At 32.8% G+C, this 19208-nt stretch overlaps 3 protein-coding genes across 3 annotated transcripts; 1 reads left to right on the top strand and 2 right to left on the bottom strand.

The window, feature by feature from the left end:
• The first annotated feature begins 439 nt into the window (after positions 1-439).
• LOC113227473 lies at positions 440-2153 on the top strand. The gene is made up of 3 exons (XM_026460410.1): positions 440-619; positions 1094-1176; positions 1855-2153. The coding sequence occupies exons 1-3, from the start codon at positions 590-592 to the stop codon at positions 1970-1972; spliced, it is 231 nt and encodes a 76-aa protein (XP_026316195.1). The 5' UTR covers positions 440-589; the 3' UTR covers positions 1973-2153.
• A 6724-nt stretch (positions 2154-8877) lies between these two features.
• LOC113227484 (U6 snRNA-associated Sm-like protein LSm6) lies at positions 8878-11648 on the bottom strand. Its single transcript, XM_026460422.1, has 3 exons — positions 11549-11648; positions 9833-10022; positions 8878-8941 (listed from the first exon to the last, which is right to left on the bottom strand). Exons 1-2 carry the CDS (start codon positions 11637-11639, stop codon positions 9874-9876), a joined length of 240 nt encoding a protein of 79 aa, XP_026316207.1. The 5' UTR covers positions 11640-11648; the 3' UTR covers positions 8878-8941; positions 9833-9873.
• A 684-nt stretch (positions 11649-12332) lies between these two features.
• On the bottom strand, positions 12333-18078 carry LOC113227466 (GATA zinc finger domain-containing protein 1). The gene is made up of 3 exons (XM_026460404.1): positions 17613-18078; positions 15353-15539; positions 12333-12552 (listed from the first exon to the last, which is right to left on the bottom strand). The coding sequence occupies exons 1-3, from the start codon at positions 18009-18011 to the stop codon at positions 12386-12388; spliced, it is 753 nt and encodes a 250-aa protein (XP_026316189.1). The 5' UTR covers positions 18012-18078; the 3' UTR covers positions 12333-12385.
• Between the last annotated feature and the right edge of the window lie 1130 nt (positions 18079-19208).

Raw genomic sequence — 19208 nt, 5'->3', positions numbered from 1 at the left:
GAAGACTCCTAACTTGTCTCGGGCCAAAACAGTGGATAAATACTTCTAAAAGGACTCTTTTTTTAAGAGGAGAATCAGGCGCAACGGTGGAAAGTATGTGGAGTACTTTTATTTTGAAATTAAAGTAATGTAAAAAATATTCTAATTCTTACATTGTTGTGTGTTGTGGAACAAGATTCGTTAAATCTAGCTCAAAAACCAAACTGTATTTTAAATCAACGAAAATATTAAAACTGTTAATTCCGCATATGTACAAGTTTACAGAAATTGTACATTTATAATTACATATTTTTGAACTTGTAACCTTCTGGAGGTTTTTAGTTTTCTTTGTCACATGTAAGCAAAAACCTATGAACTTTATTGTGTTTATACTTTGAAAATTTTTACGTGACAAATTAGTTAACTAGGTAACGGGGGTCATTAAAATTCTTCGCGTGGTTTCCACCACCGTTCTCTAGTTTTGTAATCACTGCATCGTTGAATGCACGTACGCAAGGCTGTTGATTTTGTGCCTGTGCTTAAAGTTATACTTTATTAAAAGGATAAGTCATCAGTTTTTCGCGGGAAAACTTTTGTGTTATATACGGAAATGGAGTTTCTTAAATATTTTATATCGATGGTTAGTAACTTTATTGTTGAGTGTTGTGTAATCGTGTTGTGAAATAATGTGTTATGTGGTTTGTGTTCGGGGTTAAAGGATACGACCTTGTTGTTGCGCTTTCTATTTATGTACTGAAATTTACGACATATCTAACTTATATCATATTTGTTCATTTTCTGTACCTATAACGTAGTCACATGGTCTTGTACAATTATTCAATAAAGAATATGTCACGTGTAAACAAGTTTTGTCATAAAAATACAAATTAGACAAACTAACTTTTTGTTAGAAGGGTTGCAATGCAATGTTGTTTGAAATTTAAATTATTTAAAGTGCCATCTGTTAATTTGACAACGAACTACAATAGTTAATTATGATATTAATTGCTTCTGCTACTTGACAATAGATGGCAGTGTAATAGTAAAATTTATAAAATGTAAATACACTCAAACATTCAGGGCTGTATTCTAATTGTTTTTTTATTAATTTTAGTTCATGGTGGTGCTGTGCATCTTGATCACTGCTGAGTCTACAATTCCACAGCCAAGAGCACCTAACTTCCAGTACTTCGAGAGGTACGGATTATTATCGCACATCACTAGGCTAACTCTACTTTGAAATTCCCTTTAGAGTAAGTCCGTGCCTTGCATCCTAATGCGGTGGATTTCTGAAAATGGAGACTTATTAAAATGTACATTTTACACCATCGATAGCTATTTTAGAAACAGTAAGAGATTTATATCAATGCAAGTGCCAACATAAAAATATTAAAAAGGTTAAGAAATCTAATTCAAACCTCAAATAGAATATAGTGTGGTATGTGTAGTACGTTGTAGCGACACCGCCATATCGACTGGATAGGTAAAACGTCTAAAATATTTTTTTAAGGAAAAACATCATTATTCAAATTTTATTTGTTATACGGAAAACTAGAAAGGGACAGCTTTTCCAATTTTTTTTAAGAAAAAGAAATCATATTTTTTCTTAAAATAATCTCAGTACACAGTACTAAAAATACCCACCCGAAAGAATCATCAAAATTGGTTCAGAAATCATTTAGAGTTATCGCGTAACATACGTACAAAAAATACAGTCAAACAAAAAAGTGTGAACCTCTGCTTTTTTGAAGTGGGTAAATCACTGTAATATTTTTCAAATGCACTTTAGACGTGTTACCTTTCCAGCGTCGATATCGTAGTCAAATTGGTGTGTATGTTTAGGTCAAATTATAAGTAAACCGGTATTGTTTTCAGGCCAAAATACCGATATCCATACTACGACGAGAACGGCAAAGGCAAATTGCTTTACGGCTACGGTGGATCAGAATTGTTCCAGTATAAATCATACTCTCCCCTCGAGGGTATTTATTAGACGTTGTTTTGACTACCTAGTGACAAATATTATATGGTAATTATTAGGTAAAATACAGGCTGATAATTATCTTTTTAACAGTTGATGACGTAAATTTACTTTTGTTTACATCTTTGTTCGTGTTGTCTGTAGAAATTGTATGTTAGCCAGTCCATCTTGACTCTCCTGATCATGTATCTTTTACCGTCCGGTCCCTAATTTTTTTTTCCATTCGTTAAAAATCATTATAACAATTTAGGCAATATGGCCATTTCTTCAAATTAGTTTAGTGGTTGAGAGTGTTCAAAAATTCATTATTATTAATCCTGTTAAGTTACTTTACAGAGCTACTTAATACAGTATTGTAAACTTAATTTGTCAGTCTTAATTTCGAAAGAATATCTTCTGAGTAAAAGAATAACTATATTTTTTTTTACAAAGTATACCTAAGTGTTTTGCCTTGTATTGATGTGTAATGTACTTTCTTACCTCTGTATATAATTAAGAATATGTACCTACGGAACACTTCCAATTACAAATAAAAAGAAATCTTACTTTTTTAAATTTTTTCTACTAATTTGTCAAAGTGAAGTGAAAATTGTAGATACGCCGTTCTAGTGATTTTAATAGGTTTATTCGGTGAAGTTACTTAATTTTATTTTGTACTGTATTATTTTTATAATAAAGGTGTTGTGTTAGACCGTGGTTTCATTGGCATATCGCAACGTTAATGATAGATTATTTATGCAAATTACTTAAATATTAGCAAAACTTTTTTGTTAGCAAATACATGAATTGAACATAATGTATTGTGTGGATACAGTTCGCATTACTACGAACCTTGGTGGTTTAAAATGCGACTACAAACATTATTGTGTATTACGTTTGAAAGGATATATAAATTTAAAAAAAATGTGAAACACAAGACTTAACTGCTAAAAAAATGTTAAAATTACTAAAAAAAAAAACCGATGCTATTGATTGCTATATAATATATAGATGGCGCAATGCTGCTTCCTGTAATGTGTAAATACATGTAGACTTAAAAATAAAAAGTTAACTCATTATCTGTACTTTTTTGTGTTGATATATAAGTTAAGCCACTGTTTTAACGCAAGTACGATATAATGCGTTTATTTTCAAATTAGAATCAGATTTAAATTTTTATTGAAGTGATATTCAATTATTTTTATGTGAAATTACTCCATTAGTTTGTTATAATTATTAATACAAAGATCGAACACTCAGAAAAAGTTCCTTCGATCCGGCCGGATTCGAACCGACATGTTCTAGCATAGCGTGACATACGCTATACCAACTACAATCAGATTACCATTTACTTTAAGTTTGACATTCACTTGTCATGCACCGTATACATTCTAAACGTGTGTTTTGAATGTACGAGGTGACGTGACGTGGTGATGATGCTTGACGAGAAATGGGGGCCGCCTTTGTCAGCATGCATTTAACGCTTCAAAGGCCCTCATTTTCAAATGAAACAAACAGCCTTTTAAAATTGTTTGTGAGAAACTTGGACAGAATAAGCATATATGCGCATCAAATTAAGGCCAATATTAGTAAACTAATTATTGCGCAGGTACCTGTACCTGTGGAGAGAACATCAAACTTCGCATTTAAATCGGGTTAAGTAGGTATTTTCTGACATGTAGGTGACATGATTTACTTAATTTCGGTCTTTTGATGAATCGATACTATTAGTAATCAAAATCGCCTCTATTACAACTTTCCAAACCGTGAGTTACTTAATTATTAAAATGTAGAATAAAATAATGTTCATTGCTACTTAAACAATCGAATTGGTACGGAAGTGTTTCTTTTGGAAAGTGTTTTTTTGCGCAATCAATATCGCGCTTTTTAATTTTGGAACTATCACAACGGCAAACAGCCTAGTACTGTCACATAGCTGTACTTTCTCATGCGAAAGAAACATTTGCAAGAACTATAGCAATACCACTATGACGAGATCAGCCGTAAGTTATAAGCATACTTATTATACTTAGTATTATATAATACTAAGTAGTCAAAGCTAAATTGTACAATAAGCTGTATTACGAAATGTCTAGCCACCTTACAAAACAGCGCTGTTTTAACCGACATAAAAAAAATGATGAGATACTCAATTCGACTGTTACTAATTACGCGATAATTTGTGAACCGATTTTGATGGTTCTTTTTTATCGGAAAGAGGGTACCTCAGAAGTGGCCCCATTTAAATTTGAAGAAAATATTCCACCTCTAAGGGTGGCAAACTAGGGGATGAATGACTTTTGAGGTCGGTTTTTTAGTACTCTGTACTGAGATTATAAAAAGTCAGATGTCGCAATAAAGTGCGATTTATTAATGAATTAAATCATTTCTTTATTTATTACGAGTGAAAACGAGGAAGATGATTTGGAAATAAATCATTATTAAACATATTTCATTCATAGCCATGCTATTGCAATAGTGTCGTAACTCAAAATTGTGGAATTGAGAAAGCGCGATTTGAAAATTAAAAAACTGAATATAACCTATATACTGTATTCTCGTTTATAAATGAATAATTAAGTGTTATGTATAAATAAAAATAACCACATTATTCGCAATAAGTCCATTCAGTATTTTTTAAAATTTTCTAATTGTGTTGTAATAGCAGTGCTGTATCGTAGTCACTTAACAAAATAGCGCTCTTTGGTAGTTATACAATATAGCATTATTAAACAATTTGGCTGCGACATAACCATAAGTTCCATCACAGAAATTCTCGGCTATCTGCAAAACCTTGAAATGCATTAGCTCTTCAAACAAATGGTTGTACTATTTGTCCTACTCATTATACACTAGGATACTGACCAATCTTATTTTGCACCTGATAAAATTTGGTTACTGCTGTTTTACTAAGAAGTTTTTTAGAGTTTCTGTAAAACATAACTTTGAAAAACTCTATAAAAGTCGGAAGAGTTCATTATTAAGTTATGTAACCAAAGAGAACTTTAACAAGGTTCAAATCAAATCCAATTGCGTGTTGAATGTACATATAGATCAGCAAAATAGCTTACGACGGAGTTTATACTAAAATCATAATCAGTGTATATTAATATAAGACTACTCAAGGAAATATTTCAATGAATCTCTCCCTCTCTTTCAATCGTTCGAAAAATAACAGAGATATCCTATTTTTTTTAAAATTTTGTTCATACAAAATGTTTGCTCTTAAGTAAATCATCAACTCAATTTCCTAACTACGATTTATTCTTACACAGCCTCTTGCGAAATAATCACGCGGCAGAATGTTTTTCAAAATTGCGTTTATAATGTTGGTAGCAGTGTTGTGTTGTGAATGTGTGTATATATATTCGAGTTTTTGGGCGCCATTATTCGATCGGAGAATATTGAATTACCGTGTTGATGCCAAATTTGATCCTGATGCAGGAAAAAATAATAAAGTCGAGTTTGAAAAGAATTACGGATATAGAGGGCAGAATTTAATAGCTGATCTTGGTAATGGAAAAGAGCCAAGTAAACACACAGAAGAGGTAGGTAGCTTAGAGTACGTTACGAAGTTTAGTTTGTAAATATTTATGTATCACTATTACTACAATAGGTAGGTATCTATTGATGACGATTACATATCCCAATAATTATAAAAAAAATATTCGTTCGTAATTTGGTTTTTGCAAAAAATGGCGGATTGTCTTTTATAGTTTTTATACGAATTAATTTTTAGTAAGTTTTTAATAAAGTCTATTAAGGTTTGAGTTTTATAATAATTTGTTATCTCTATGTATAGCTCTGCAACCATAAACAACGATCAGTTAATAAAATAGTATTCGTTCTTTTTTTAATTCTTAAAGTCAAGAGCACATTATAGTTGTCACCAAGTTTTGGGTTTTATAATAATTTGTTATCTTTTAAGCTGAATGCTTTGCAACCATAAACAACGGTCAGTTGATAAAATAGTATTCGTCCTTTTTTTTAATTCTTAAAGTCAAGAGCACATAAAGTTGTCACTTTAGGCCGCTCTTATCGCAAGCGGCATAAAGTTGAATTTAAATCGGACTTAACGACCTCTTGACCCTGTACAACGGTGTTGTGTAGACACTTAGTTATAGTCCCTACATTGTTGAAATACTATTTATATTACCACGTTACTAGATGATGTCACTTTAGGAATTATTCTTTATAACAATGGGATATTAATCCCATGGAAAAACTTTACGTCAGTGAATTTGAACAATATTAAAGAGAACATTTTCAATCATGCAGTCCTTTGTAATAAAACTATCGATGCGTAATGTAGTTAACGACACATGTTATTTGACTACCTCTGTAGTCCAGTGGTTTGCACACCGGTTTTCTTGGTGTCGCTATCTCCGAATTCCCGGGTTCGATCCGCGGCCGGGTCAATGCAGAAATAAATTTTTCTATAATATCTCGGGTTTGGGCGTTTATGATACCGTCGTTGTTTATGACTATAAATAATATAAAGTATAACAATACAAAGGTCGAACACCAAGAAAAAAATCCTTCAATAGTGCTGGATTCGACCCAGCGTCTTCCAGCAAATCGTGCCAGAGTACAGTGAATTATTTCTTAATTTTCTATCTTGGTATTAATAATTATAACAAACAAGCGAGTAATTTCACCAAAATAATTTAATATCATGGTGGTCAAACATGTGACATTCACTAACTTAAAAATGATATAATTTATTTAAGTATCTTGAGGATATTAATTATTAACTCATTAATGTAGTTTCAGGATCATAACTATGGCGATGTGAAAGTCTACTACACATATCCAGGAGCCTATGGAAATGAATTTCAGCAATAAAAATGTGAAAATGATATTATGGCCATGGTGTACAGTCAAGAGCACATCAAGCTTGACACTTTGTACTTTGGACCGTTCTTATCGTGAGCGGCATAGAGTTGGATTTATGTCTTAAGTGTAAAGCTTGACGTGCTCTTGACCCTGTACCATTTCATACGAATTCACTTTTTTAGTACATAGACGGCGATATTTGGATTAAATAAAAATGTATATTATAAAAAAGTATTGAATCTCGAAAATACATTATGTCGTACTAAATAAGAAGTATAAAACATAAATAATAATAATCTCAGTACAGAGTACTAAAAAAACCGACCTCAAAAGTACGTGGAATTACGTCTATTTGCTAAGTTTTATTGAAATATCCCCTAGTTCGCCACTATACAGGACTTGACATTGGAGATAATAAAAATCGGTTCTCACTATTCAAAGTATATCGAGAGAAAAACGCCTTGAATTGGAGAAATAGCAAAATCAACCATTAAAGTAATTGCTCCTAAATTAAAGTTAGGCGCTATTTATGAAAATGAATCTTCATGCGTGAACAGCCACCCTTCGAGGTGGATGATTTTTTCAAAATGAAATGGGACCACTATGGAAGTACCCCCTTTCCAACAAAAAGAGAATCATGAAAATCGGTTAACAAATACCGGAGTTATCGCGTAACATACATACCAAAAAAAAAACAATCGAATTGAGAACCTCCTCCTTTTTTGAAGTCGGTTAAAAAGAGATGCAACGCTATTTAAACAATCATAAGAGTTCAAAATTCAAAAATTCAAAATAATCTTTATTTCATAGGTAAGCATTATTACACTTGAAATCGTCACAATGGTTAAACTCTACCGCTCATTCGTAAGGCAGATTCCCCTGAGAAGAATGAGCAAGAAACTCTAGGGGTTGCTCTTTGTAAATAACATTTACAATATTTATTTTTTTATTTGAAACATCAGAGATCGAGACTACCTCCATGAGCTAAACGGGTTGCTACCACGGATTTTTGTCATCCAAGTACGCAGAAGTTGTATAATATGAGTTGTGAAAACAGTAAATTGTCATTGAAAAGACACATCCAAGGTTTCTCAATGGTAGACTTTTTTTGTTAGTTTGTAATAAATTATATACATCGCATTTCTTTGAATTTTTTTCTTGAAACTGAGTAACGTTTTAGCACTGACTTTTAGCATAAACCTACAATTCAAGAGGTCTGCTAATCTGCATACTACAGATTGTAACCGAAAAAGGTCAAAATTCCGTCTTATACCACTCGTTGGCGCTGATCAATAGCCTGGACGTAGTTTATATTATGTAAATGGTCGTGGATATCAATGAATTCCTCTTTAATATGAAATACAAGTAAGTTTTTTTCTTGTAATAGCGGAGAGAGTGTAAGTGGAGTAAGTGCGACATTTTTGTATGAGGTCGGGTATCTGTACTAGTACAGGTACCTACCCATACAATATTCTAGATTATATTATTAATGTTATGGGAAAAGGAATGTTTTAATATAGCTTTTCTCTAACATGCTCGGAAATGTTAGTCATTTATGGACCATGCGACTTCTTCTTAGCGAAGGCCTTTAAAGTAAGTATGAGAATCCATTACAGTCTTCTCTAAACTTTTCAATTTACCTTCTAACTAACAATGAACTATGGTAAACAGGCAAGAGAAAAACTCACACAGCCAACTGTCCGGTGTTCATAACTGCGAGAACTAAAAATACCTATCAGTATCGCTTACTTAAAATAAAAAGAAAATGGCGGTAACACTAAACTTATAGTGTTTCTTTTGTTTTGTCTTTTTTTGTATTTTGGTCGCGAAAATGAGCGCTAGTGAGAAGAGCGATAATGAAAATACAGTAATAGATACATATTCAAACACATCATTAGAAGTTCAGTACACTACTATTAATGTGCCTGGAAAAACAATAACATTTTCTTTTTGGCAATTGTATTGTGTAATTTTAATGTTAATTAATATTGTTTACTTTTTCTATTGTACATCTTTCTCTCTTTAGTCTTTTGTTATTTCCTGGCATTGTTTGAGAAATTGCATCGGCGGGAACGGGGATCGTTTGACTCGTACAAGGCCTCGCTGGCGGTCGTCCTTGTAACACATACTCGTCCAGTAATACCTTACTTCCTCTGCAAATAATTTCTGCAAATAATGTAGGTACTAATTAGTTATTTTAGTATACAAGGGCACTTTCATAAAAATATTGACATATGCAATTCATGTCTCATTCACTCCGCCTTTACTTTGAGTTTTTGTAGTTAGTTTTTTTTTACAAATTATGTTAGTTTAAGAGTTATCTATTACATTTCGAGTATCATAATTATTTGTTACCTGTTTAAGCCAATGCTTAATAAATAAGTATTATTAATTTTTGTGTCATATCTGTATTGAGAATTAAAACCCATATTGTCAGTGCTTTCATAACTAACCCGACCAAAATGCAATAAAATGTAAATAATCGCGTTTGTATGTTCAATATAATATTATATTTTTTTATAATTAACATTGACTTTAAATTTAGATTTTATTAAATCAACAACAACTTTGCTTGGAAATGCCCATGTACAGGTATTCCTTAATATATTATATAATATACTCCCACACACATAATTCGAGCTACCTCTAATTTTTGTCGTAAAGGGCAAGAATACAAAAATAAGTGTTATCATCGAACAAAAAGTTTGCCCCCGGTTTTGCAAATCCAAATTGCCAACAAGGACTTATGAAAGACACTTAGTAGTAGACGCTATGTAGATACTACATAGTTTAAAAATTGCATAATAGGTTTTGATCAACCAAACATTGTTTAAGCTTAGGGCACTTATCGAATTGTGTCTGGAAGTATCTATAAGTATAAGTACTACAATATAAGTATTTTAAAGAAATATCTTTAAAATGGAAGTAAAATTGAAATAAGCATTCTTAGTAAATAATGTAGACAAAGAACAACTTTTTACTTGTCAAAAAATATTATGATACATACTAACCAAAAAAAGTAAACAATATATGTATAAAAAAAAATCTTTTATTTACCTTAATTCTATTCTTAGTAAAACTAAAAATAATTACACATATCATATTCTCCGTTTTTGAGTACTTATGTAAAGAACATTATTCCCTCTAATGAAAGCGTCTCCATATTTGTTCTTCAGCTGTCCATTGACATATTCTTCAGTTTGTTCTAATGCTATATTCATGTAGCCATCTAGACAGGCAAGGACACCTGCAAAATTGAAGAAACACAAAACATAAGATATAAGAAATTAATAATGACCTTGGGACACTGGCAAAGTTAGTGCTGGATCCCAGTTTAAATTATTGTTTATGAAACAAACTTTTATAAAATGATACTGCATTTAGTGTTTTCGGGCAGTATTATTAGAGTTCGCTTTGCAACTTTGGTACTCATAGTAAAGGTCCCATCCAAACCATCACCCTCAACACATTTTATGTGTCCCACTGTTGAGCACGAGTCTCCTCTCGAGTGTGGGTTTAGGTCATAGTCCGCCACACTGGCCTATTAGCTTCTTGGGGAATTCACACATTTTCCGAAGGCTGTGAACCTTCTTTGACGTTTCATCATGTTGTTTTCCTACACTCACACGCTCATGGTAAATTTCAAATAATTTTTGCACATAAATTCCAGAAAACTCAACAGGTGTGTGTCTGGATTCGAACCCATGGCCTTTGCTTGAGAGGCAGTAGATTAAACCGTTAGTCTATCATAGCTTTTACCACCACATATACTATTCCAATTATTAATTGACACTGAATGGTTACTTTGACTAGTCCTTTGAAGGTCTAACTCTAAAAAACTGATCTAAGGTATTCAAAATTGTATTAAATAGGATTTTTTTTATGATTCCGAACAGTTGCATGCACTTGATGGTAAGCGACAAGCCTGTCCATAACAGTTGCAGTGTCACTCAGAGCTTTATAACACAAAGATCTGAGTGGCACTGCCACTGCGCCTGTCACCCTGAGACATAATTTGATAAGTCTGTTATTTAACCAGCATCCGTCAAAAACAGAATGCGGTAATGCTCACATTACCGCTTGTTGCCAGAAATAGGTCAGGTGGCAGTACTTCCCTGGATGAACTCTTTCACAAGGAACTCTACTGCTACAGTATAGATCTCGTGATGGAAATGGCAGCCATATGACATATCTTCAACTTCAACTTTTGTGTCTATGGCTCCGTCGTTTTGCGCGACGATTTTGCCAATGTCAGGTTGTGTTTGGACTCATAATTTTTTGTTTTGACAAAGTCTTCCATATAATGCATTTCAGTTATCGTTGAAATTAATTCTGCTGCCGTTAGTCGAAAGGGCGCTTGTGATAAATACTCAAAACCGAGAAAATAATGTATAAAGAAATGCAATTGAAAAATGTCTACCAACTTGCGAAAAATTCCACCTAGAAAAAAATTGTGACATATCGGCCTTTATTCACTGATCACGGTAGTACACATAATATTGTTTTCAATGTCATATGCGCCTTTTCAACTCACTAACAAAACAAGAAATTAACCCATTATGGACTGCAATACTGATTACAATAAATAAATTAAAATAAAATACAATGCAATAATAATAAACATTTCGAGGTTATATTTTCAAACTTGAATTTCGCTTAAACTCACTTTAGAGCTCTGTTCTATAAAATATTACAGGGAGAATAACAAACTTCTATCCTAGACTTTTTAGTTTTGCTTAAATTCAAGGCAGAGAAAAGAAACAAACAACTTACCTCGGTAATCTACACCACTGTTCAGCTTAACTACGACCGGACGTCCGTGAATTTGCTGAATGAAGGACGACAGAGCTTCTTTGCGACTCATTTTTGAAGATGATTTAGTTCAGTTATTTTAAATGTTTATGAAAGAAAGTATTTTTACTAAATTATAAGCCGCTAACTCACAATCACGTATTTTTAATAATCTGACAACAATTTGGCGTTAGTAACACGTTATTCAGCCTAGTGTTATGTATATCATAAAATCGTGACCGTCAGGATGGCTGGTCGCCTGTGGCATCTGGCACTGAGTGTATATTCAAGAATTGCTACAACTTTTCTAAATAATTGCTACCTAGGATATATTCTAAGGAATTTAAAAAAAATTTGTTCAGCCATTCTGACATCAGGATGGCTGGTCGCCTCTTTATTCAGCATGAAGGGAGCAGATTTTCCAGAAGTATGTATTACCAATAATTGCTACCTTTACAAATTAAAGGTATACGCTTCATATCTGCATTAATTAAAAAAATATAACCGAATGAAAATTTTGCAACGTCGATTACTATCTTCCAAAATCAGTCTTTTCTTTCGGTGGCTTTGCATTTCAAATTCAGGTTCAGTTGTGTAGTGAATAAAATACGGAATTAATACTAGTCAGCACCCTAGGTTAAAATAGAACATTTATTAGCGATATAATAACCATATTTTTAAGAAATTGGAAAACACCAGCCAGCTCTACAATCAATAACAAATATAAAGAATAGGCAAATAAAGTAGAATAATTAAATGACAAATTCCATTTTATTCACGAAATAAAAAAACAATCTTAATAATAAACTTAAGTTTAATTTATGTTCTCTCTTTAGCTTCCAGTGATGTCCAAATGTACCCAGTGTAATTGTTCAATTCATTGTCTATGAGTGGGTAAGGGCTATTACTAGCTTTGTAATAATCTGAGGGAGCATGCATTACAAACTCCATTACGTCCAATTTGCGAGGCAGGTCTTCTTCAGGTCCTGAAAACAGAATTCATGTCTTAAAAATATTCATTAACAAATGATCTACAACAGATAAACAAGGCAAAAAACAAAGACTCCCTAATAGGTGTTTTTGAAGGTAGACTTGTGCCTGATCGGTCCTTAGAGGGAGCGATCCTAGTTAGTTCCAGTCGGTCAACTGAACTAGGTCGGTCTTCTAGTTCATTTAGTTCATCTGGTTCCTTAGTTAGTTAGTTTGTCTTGTCTCTTACTCTCGATCTCCGTCCGACATCCATCCGAAATAATTACTGTCAAATAAGTAATATTCGACCAAATTAAAAGACAAGTGTCAAGTATGAAGCTTCATTCGCATCACGCGTCTTTTCATTTGGTCAAGTGTTGCTTATTTGTCAGTAATTGTTTCGGACGGATGTAGATTCGAGAGTAGACCCCACTGAACGAACGCCACAAACGAGTAATTTTATTCATATGAACTACTACGGACTTCTCGTATTATGAGGTCAATAGTCCACTGTATTAAATATTTAAAAATACAATTTGTATGGAATCGGTACTATTTGATTTTCATTCATATTTTACGTTTAAAGACTGTCATTCTAACTAAATAACCTTTTTTTTACAAAACAAACATTTTAGTTACAAGGGTGTATTTAAAATATTATATGACAATATTTAGGTACATACATACAACTATTTCATATGCTCGTACACGTAAGTTGATATTATACATACAGTTACCTACCACACCTACCAATATATATATATATATATATATATATATATATCTACATTATATATATATATATATATAATGTAGATACGTATTAGAGAAGACTCAGAACGAGCTGGCAACGTTCAATCGTGCATCCCACTCGAACTTGTACTAGAAGCAATGAAAGATCGCTATTTGTCCCGCTCGCACCGTTCCTACTGAATTAAAGACAGGTGAACTGTCAACGCAGAAAGTTCCTAGTTCGTAGTGAACTAAAAAGAACAATGAACTATTAAAACCGTACAAGACGAACTAGTTAATCTCGGTCAGTGTCTTTTATTTTATTTTATTTATTTATTTATTTCAGGCAACTAGGACCCATAGATACATACCTTACAAACTAACATACATATAATATAACAATAATATAATAAAACAATAACAGAAATATTAAATAAATACCTTACGGACTAATCATAAATACAATATAACATGATAATATACATATAACACTATTTATTTACACGTATGTACTTCGACGTGTGACGCAACGTGGGCGTCCGGTAGCCGTCCTCGGAAACATGACACCCTTCGGCCAAAAGTCTTCTCTCATGAAGGTCGACAGGTGATGAGTTGGTACTCGCACCACAAATGAATTAACATTCACATTGTGGCACGACTCCAACCGCTCGACCCTCAGGTTTGCGTTGGCTTTCACTCGCATGTACTCCACAATATCCGCAGACTTGGTGGAGTAATGAAGACGCGACACGTATAACAACGTCGTCGGTACCGCTGGACGCAATAAATGATTCGGGCCAGTCAGGGCGGTGCCACTAAGGTTTCGGCTGGTGTTCTTCTTTTTCTTTTCCACCTTCCGAAAGCCGTCCTCGTCGCACTGATCAACTCGTCTCGGTGGTACTGACGACGCAGCTCCAGATACGAGTTTCTTTTTCGGTTTTCCCTTCATTAAATAATATAATAGTTCGTAGTTCATGAACTATACAAGCCTATTTGAAGGTACTTGTTTAACTTCTTAAAACTGATGGTGGCTATGCCATGGGCAATAAAATTATACATAATATAGTACTTAGGGAGGTAAACACATTGTATACTTATAAAATGTACTAATCTATAAAATACAGAAATAAAAATTATGCCACGCATAAGTAAACAAAGACAATATTATGATACATAAAAATTTAAATAGTTAATATGAAATCATAGTATCACATTCCATTACCTACTTTATTTATATATTTTATTTAATAGGCAACACTAAACTAATATGAAATGCTAGGGTATCCCAATTGTAGTTTTTAATAAAATACTTGAGCATTGACTATAGTCAGGATTTGAGCAGACTTGAGTATGATTTCAAGCACTGGAAATAAGACCCTAACGGCAAGGACTTGAGTATGATTTCTAGTGCTTTGAATCATACTCAAGTCCTGACTTGAGCATTGAGTTGAGTTCTAGAATACTATATAATACTATATAGCAGTATTCCAGAACTCTACTCAGTGCTCAAGTCAGGACTTGAGCAGTCTTGAGTATGATTTCAAGCACTGGAACTACGACCGTAATGGCAGGGACTTGAGTATGATTTCGAGTGTTTTAAACCATACTCAAATCCTGACTTGAGCATTGAATAGAGTTCTAGAATACGACCCTAAATGTCTGATAATAAATGAGATAATCATTAAGTGTCTTTTTAAAAGTCTTTATAAAAATTTAATTACTTTTTATATTATTTAATTTCCTCAATTTATTTTTACTGTCCTTGGAATTTAAAATACGTTTCTATAACACTCATGTTATCAATAAATAAATCCCTTGTTGCAAAACATTGCACAAAATTGAAGTTAATACTATAGTGAAGACTATAGGTAAAATATAAAATTTCACTACTGCACACTATTATTAAATTACTTCTTTTACAACTATACTGTCTGATATTGTTACTATCTGTGAGTTATTTATTTTTCATAGTAGTTTGTATGGTTTTGGCTTGACTTGGAATTGGGATTTCACTGGAAATTCTTCCCATTTAATTCATGATATATGTTTATAAAAAAAGTTTTTTCAGAAAGTTCATCCTCTTACCAATAATATAAGTAGCAGGATCAAACCCCTTCTCTGGTGGTGGGCTGGCTTTTGTGGGCAACAACCAAGTGACAACAGCGCTTTTCTCGCAGTACTGGTCTGTGAGGAAACCTCGGATCTGTGCGTAGTATATGCCTCCGTCAATATCTATCATTGAGACTATGTCGCCCACTTGCATGTAATTACCCTGAAATTTAGTTATTTATTTAGGTTGAAAAATATGGGAAAAAGTTAAAAGTTGTGTTGTTGGAGATTACTTCACCAACAAAAGCTCTTAAATAAGAAGTCATTTGACTATAATGATATTGTCAGCGACAGTGCAATTACGCATAACAAGCATTGGATTATGAGTTTCCATTTCGGTGATCTATTGTTATCAGTCTGTAGAAGACAAGTTCCCTGTATATCTTTGGTTCCGGATTTCCCCATACTGTCCCAGTAGAAAAAAAAATTGTATACACTCGTAATTTGTTGTTTATGTTATGTTTACGCACTACCCGTATTACATATTTTTATGTGATAAAAGCACTTTTTATGTATGATCACCTGTGGTTGTATTACACCAAGGAGTACAAAGTGTCTTTTATATGGTATGAATACTTACTTTCTTTCGTTTGGCATACACCATCACATATATCGTCAAGACAGTGCAATTACGCGTAACTAGCATTTGATTGAGCCTCCATTTCGGTAATTTAGTCGCCAAATCAAGTCCGCGTAAATGTCGTGGCAACCAAATTAGCGTGATTTACGGGAATCTATTGTTATCAGTCCATAGACAACATAAATTAATGCTTACTGTTGCAAAAATGAAAGTCGTGGCCATTGAAATAACAAAGTAAGAATGGTAAAACCCTCTCCTGTTAAATTTGGTTTACTGCAGATATGCACCCTTTACCAATACTACATATGTGGATTTGCATTATAATACGATATGTAATTACAGTAAACTAAAAATTTAAAAAGAAATTTGACGAATATTTGTATTTTTAATATTGTCGTCTAAAGAGTGAAAACCTTGCGAACTCATTTTTACATAGTTTGTTCCATCTGATTTTTGTTGCAGGGCCATTCCAAAGTGACGGGTGGGACGTTTTGATTCCTTTTTTCTTGAACTTTATGTAATTTCTCCCTACCCATTGGTTAATTAGACTTAAAATGAAAATATCATGAACCTAGATATGCAATTCAATTGCGACAATTTATTTACATAAATTAGTGACATTGTTAATACTCGAAACTTATTCAATAAAATTTAAATAAAAATATGTATGTTTCATTGTGACGGGTGGGATTTGAAATTAGTATTTATTGAAACTTTAATAACTCCTCACCATATACCATACTTCCATGCAATCCACTTATCACTGTTTTAAAATTCATAAATTGTATTTTCTTCAATAGGAATAACGTTTTTTGAAAGACGCACAAATAACTGTGAAAATTGTTGTTAACATTACAAGAAAAAATGCTTCCCTATAGACGACAGCACTACGGCTGCGTTAATGAAGACTAAAAATACAATAATTGTACAATATCAATATGAATATCCGACAACTCTCATTTATTTCTAATGATTTGATTTATTAAGTGTATTCTAGTCATACAACCAAAACCAAATTGTGTAATTAATTTTTTTGGATCGCGGTGTTATTTTCACTGGAATGACCCTGAAGCAAAACTTAAAGAATTATTATGTTTAGTATATTTTATACTTCATTTTTACCTTCATCCTCAAAAATTACAGTACATACAAGATATTCACTCTAAGATGATGACATGTACATGCAGTATTTATTGGGAAAAAACTTTGTTATTATTAAAATGTTAAATATAAACCAGTCATGTGTCCTAGACACATACAGTGTCCCTGACAATATTGGTAAAAAAAAATATTTCAATAATTTCTTTATAAATTCTTATAAATTGTGAGATGAAAACAGCAGCTGTTTTCATCCCACAAGTTATAAGCATTATTGTGTGGTTCCAGGACACTACAGAATCTCTATGACAGGTTAATGTGAAATGTCCAAAAGTTATCCCACTAACCCTGTGATACAGTTGTAACTAATTTTTCTGTTAATGATTATACATAGTTTTAAGGTCCAGACCTGAGGAGATTTTAATTGCACCCTTAATTTTTTGTCGGCAATGCTCTAACTTTTAAAGAAAAGCATCACACTATATATTAAAACATAAATTGCAAAACATTTCCTTATAATTAGGAATAAATCACTAAATAAAAAAAACTGAAAATTACCTTATAAAAAATTGAATCACTAGTGACAACAGTAGCTGTAGCAGTGGGAGCCTTCAGGGGCTGTCTCTTAAAGATACTCCTACGGCCTCTGCCTCGTGGTGCAGGAGGTTTGTTAGGCGTGGGAGCTGGAGTCTTAGACTTATATCTAGTCGCTCTTGTACTCTTCCTAGTGCCTTTTCCAGTCGCTTTAGCAGGCGTAGACTCATTATCTCTGTCATTTTTACCCTCTAAATCATCTCTATCATCGTCTTTTTCAACTTTTATAGCTGTGAGCTCAATTTTAACTTCCTTAGTAACATTATTCGCTATGTGACATTCGTTGCAAATTTGACCGTTTTCAGCATTACGCCATAGTAAGGAATCGTTCGTACTGCATTGAACACACGTTGGATTAGGCATTTTTACTGTATTTGTCGAGTTTTTCAGTGAATTTAATTTAAAAACAAAGATAAATAATAAATACAGGACGCAATAATGACAGTGGAATTCCGTTTTAGGTAGCGAAAGTAGTAATAATTTTCACGTATTTAAAATAAAATTAATCTTACTTTCTAATATAAAAAAAGGTAAAAACTACATATTTCAATTCAGACAATAATAGTGGACGAACAAAATAAAATAAAGAAAGAACCATAACATTTGTGAAATTAAACAAATTGTGAAAAAATAAATAGGTATTAAAATTTCGTGAAAATTGGAACGTCATAAAACATTGACAGATTTTTTTTAGTCCGCCATCTGTCGTGGAATAGGCGTACTAATACAAGGAAGCACCATCTATCCATAAGTAGTCGGTTTACGTTCGTGAGTTAGTTTTGACGTGAATTAATTTTTAGTATATTTGTATGTTTTGAGTTTCTTATTCATTTGTTAGATACTTTTTTAAGCTGGTGGCTGTATAGTCAATCCTCAATAAAAAGAAATAATATTAAATACTCAAAATATAGTCACCATCTATAATCGAGTACAAATACAAAAAACGATTCAGTGCCATCTAGTGTTAAACATAAGAACAAAAACGTGTGGCGTTGAGAAATAAATTATGATTTTATCAGGTAACAACAAATTGTTGGTTAAACTCTGGAACTGCTGGTATCATTCATTTGAAACCGGGCAATTTGCATGGAATACGAGTTTCAGTGAGTTATGGCGCTTATCAGATATGCTCTGGCTCCATGTTTGCTTTGCAATGTTGATGGTCGCGAAAATCAAGTTTAATTTATGACGTTCAAACTATTCGTTGCATTAATTCAGCCTCTGAATTAATATGCAAGCTGGTATCTCGTTTCGTATGTGTAAAACTGCATATTTTAATTTTAATTTATGAGGCTTTAAACGCTTTTAGATTGATTGCAAATGTTGTTACCTAGTTGCTTTAGTTACAAATTGCCCATTTAAGGGAGCTAAGTCTATAATACGAAATGAGCTAGACGGTAATAAACTGCAACGGGCGCGAAATAGGTCAAATAAACTGTTAATTCTAAGGTCAAGAAAAACACTGCTCGGACCAATTTCTTTCATTCCTGTATTTATTACACATCATAAATACTATTTTAATTTTGTAATGTTAATAGTATTTTTTTTTCTGCCTCCGTG

Source organism: Hyposmocoma kahamanoa, unplaced genomic scaffold, assembly GCF_003589595.1.
Source record: "Hyposmocoma kahamanoa isolate Upper Pololo Valley unplaced genomic scaffold, ASM358959v1 210, whole genome shotgun sequence".
In the NCBI taxonomy this organism is placed as follows: Eukaryota; Metazoa; Arthropoda; class Insecta; order Lepidoptera; family Cosmopterigidae; genus Hyposmocoma; species Hyposmocoma kahamanoa.
This window is presented reverse-complemented; position numbering and strand designations above follow the sequence as displayed.